Genomic DNA, 3,897 nt, shown 5'->3' with positions numbered 1-3,897 from the left:
TGATTAAGATAAAACTATCTATAAATACTTTTAGTATATAATGAAAAGTTTTTAATAGATCTAATAAAAGAAGGAGTTAGTATTTTGTTAATAGTGGAGTATAGCAGCTATGTTATTAGTAGAAGCAAAAAATGTGGAGTGTCGTGTCGTGTTTAGTGGGGTGCCCCGCTCACGGATCTAATGGGTTAGTTGGGGCGGAGTAATTATGTCAGTAAGACTGACAACGCGGACGATCAATGTCTTCATTAAGACTAATTACCAATTTAATTACATAGGCTATACTCTCTTCAAGACAACAGCAACACCTCTCGTATTCGAGCGCTCTAATAACAACTTCGTTTACAAGCTCTACTGCAGGAGATCTTTATTTCAGGTTGCAAGATGGCTGACAATTTTAGCCATGATTCTACACCACAGCCAGAGATCATCGGCATGTCTGCACGTAACATATTTAGTGCTTTGGGTTCGTTAATCTTTACTGCTCTTGTAGTAAGATGGGCGCATTACTATCAGCGAACTGTAAGTTTCAATAATGCCATGGTGCTGTCGTGTTCCACGGATGTAAAACTTTGAACTCTTTACGCTGACGTATCCTAAAGCCCAACGTGCCGTCGGTTGGATTCTGGCCAATACCCTACTTTGGTTCATGGATAGCAGGAATCAAATTCATGCGTGATCCAGTCGGACTCGTGCAAGAAGGCATGGGAAAGACCAGGAATGGCCTTTTCCGCGTTGCTACTCTTTCGGATGAGTTTGTGCTTGTGACAACCAAGGAAAAGGTTGCAGAATACATGAAGGCCTCTGATTCTGTTCTCAACATGCAAGATGGGGCCAATGATGTAAGTCAGTAAACCGAAGCCCTACATGTCTGAGCTTCCAAGCATTTGCTATCCCCCAGCAACAGGATCACTCCTGGACCATCAATTAACTACAGCGACGCACACTGAAAAGCTGCTAAGTAAGCCATGATAGGCACAGCAAATCCCTTTTACCATGGGATACGGAGTGGCATATAGGACCTACCACAATGTTGTAGTTCGCAAACAGATAACTCCAAATTTGCCGCAATTTACAGCGGACATGGTCGACGAAGTTGTAATCGCATTTGAGGACCAGATTGGATCGCCTAAAGGTTTGAAGTGCTACTCATATTGGGCACGACCTCATCTGACATTCTACAAAGATTGGAAACCTGTACCTCTATACCAATACATCGCAATAACCGTAGCGCGAGTTAGCAATCGGATATTCGTTGGGGGAAACTTCTGTAAGATGACGCATCCCTGCTTTCCATCTCAATCCTCATCTTGGTCTTAGACAGAAACACCGAATACCTTCAAAACGCAACCGACTATGCTCAAGCCGTAGTTCTCTCTGCCGAAGTACTCCGGTTATTTCCGCATTGGGCAAAAAAGTATGTAAAACCCCCGTATTATATAACATAAGCGGCATTGGAGCTAAACGCTGCAGATACCTTGTTAAATTCCTACCCGTTACCACGTGTATGCGCAAAGCAATGAATTTCCTTGGACCGATGGTACGGGATCGCCTAGACGGCAAGTATCCAGATGGCAAGGAACCGGAAGACTTGGTTCAATGGCTTATTGATGAGGCGCCACCTGTTGAAAAAACTGAGTATCAAATTGTGGAGAGAGTTATGGCCCTCAACGTCGCCTCCATTCACACCACTACAATGGTACGCTGGCATAGAATAAACGAGCCATCAATAAGCTGACACTAAACCCAATATTAGACCTTTACAGCCGCCATTTATTCTCTGGCAGCAGAGCCTGGAAAGTACATGGAGACGTTGCGGGCTGAAGTGATCCGAAATCTAGTGGACGGACGAATTACACATGAAACTATTCAGAATCTGATCTTCATGGACAGCTTCTTACGTGAGTCAGCGCGTTTCAACGTGGCAGGGTTGGGTAAGTCATCTCCATCCTTCTTCAACTCATGTGTAGTTCATTAGAATTTAACATTACCAGCTGCCATGCAAAGACACGCAAGGCAAACTTTCACTTTTTCAGACGGGACGATTATCCCGGCCGGTGCAAAAGTGGTCAGCCCTAGCCGGATCTTGCATCGCGACCCCACTTCTTACGACAACCCTGAATCCTTCGAAGGCTTTCGATTCGTTCAAGCGAAAGATGGTAGACCAGCGCTTGAGAAAACAGTGGTGACCACCGGCACAGATTTTCATTTGTTCGGTCACGGAAGGCATCCTTGGTAAGCCTAGAAGCTGGTTCCATTATATAGTGATAGAGCAAAGCTAACTGCCAACACGCGTAGCCCGGGTCGGTTCTTCGCTACTCATGAGATGAAGATCATGTTTGCAAGTTTAATTCTACGCTATGATGTTGAGCTAGTGGCTGGCACAAAACCAAAAGAAACATACATCGCAACCATGGCTATACCAGACACTGCTCTCAACGTAATGTTTAAATCACGCGCATAAGTGGAAAATAATCTTTCTCTTTATACCATAGAAGAAATACTACAGTTATCATCGGTTTCTACTATTGGGTTCGAAAACTGTGCTTCTCTTACTAATATCTCAGAGGCGGATCTCCGAGATTTTAGTCCATGCATAGTACTATAGTTCTTTTGTTGGAATCACTACTGCGGAGTTATTCATCTTGATGGCCGATTCTCGCAGGTTAGGGTGTGCCCTGTCATTCTTTTCTAGGAAAATCATTCTTGTACGTCATACGCCATACATCCTGAAACAATTAAAGTTATCGATACTTTGAATAGGCTATTGAAGCGACACTCAGTCATAAGCAGAGTCTAAGAGTTTAATATACTATCTAGGCTCTATGACTAAACCGAGATAATATCAAGAAAGAGTATTAAAGAGCTTCAGGCCCGTCGTAGAGCATACTGAAGAACTGTCCAGCAGTTCTTTGGTATTTTGGCCGGGAAACTCGCTAGAGTTACAATTTCTATATATATTAAATTCGAGGCTTCGCCATTAAAAGTGCCCAAAACTGGTCCGTGCGTAAGAAATCTTACCTCAGAAGTGCTTAAGTATAATCTTAAAAGTGTAGGTTCTTATTACGCGTGATCTCTTAAAAGTACCTTATAAGATTAGACTACTCTTAAAAGTATAATATTTCTACCTATATATAAAATAAAACGCGCGCGTATATATCTTTATAAGTACCTTATAGAAATAATTCTCTCTTAAAAGTATAATATTTCTACCTATATATAGAGTAAAACGCGTGCGTATATATTCTTATAAGTTTTTAGTATTAGATTTATTTCTCTCTTTCTCTCTCTCTCTTCTTCTTTCTCTCTATATAGAGCTAGACGCGTAGCTCTGTATTCTTATAATTAGTTTATAATAATCTATCTTTTCTATTATTATAGTATTTCTCTCTATATATAGAGTAATATATATATATATATATATATTCTTATAACGTGTTTCACCACCGAGCGGGCAGCCCCACCGAACGGGCAGCTTTTCTACTGTGCCCCGCCTTCGCAATAACAACGCGTAATAGCTCAACAATACAACATGCAAAAAGCCTATAACTACTAAAGTAGATATATCCTTAGCTATCTAAGATATTTAATTATAATAGATTAGAAGTGAGAAGCGCGCTGCTGCAACCTATAACGTTCCACGAACAACTCTTTAAAGACGACGCGCTAGATAACGCTCTCGACGTAACTATAAGCTAAACTATAAGCGCCTAATAAAACTAGAAGAGAAGGCTATTACTCGGCGTGTGGTAGTTAAGGCTGAGAGAGGACTACTCTATAGGAGAGACGACGTGCGAGATATAGCTAATAGACTACTCTAAGAGCGCGGTGGAGAGGAGGTTAGTAAGAACTAGGTTAATGTAACGGCGCAGGCAAGACTACTTAGATTAGTATCGGCGG

General features: G+C 41.7%; 1 protein-coding gene across 1 annotated transcript; it reads left to right on the top strand.

Annotated features, from left to right (window-relative positions):
- Positions 1–993: 993 nt before the first annotated feature.
- On the top strand, positions 994–2,461 carry COCVIDRAFT_116738 (hypothetical protein; the record flags this gene model as incomplete). The annotated part of the gene is given in 7 exon segments (XM_014694551.1): positions 994–1,132; positions 1,184–1,267; positions 1,318–1,429; positions 1,447–1,696; positions 1,799–1,910; positions 1,992–2,232; positions 2,296–2,461. 7 exon segments carry the CDS (start codon positions 994–996, stop codon positions 2,459–2,461), a joined length of 1,104 nt encoding a protein of 367 aa, XP_014550037.1.
- Between the last annotated feature and the right edge of the window lie 1,436 nt (positions 2,462–3,897).

This window comes from Bipolaris victoriae (genome assembly GCF_000527765.1).
Source record: "Bipolaris victoriae FI3 unplaced genomic scaffold scaffold_324, whole genome shotgun sequence".
In the NCBI taxonomy this organism is placed as follows: Eukaryota; Fungi; Ascomycota; class Dothideomycetes; order Pleosporales; family Pleosporaceae; genus Bipolaris; species Bipolaris victoriae.
The sequence above is the reverse complement of the archived record's forward strand: the minus strand, read 5'-3'. Positions and strand labels throughout refer to the sequence as shown.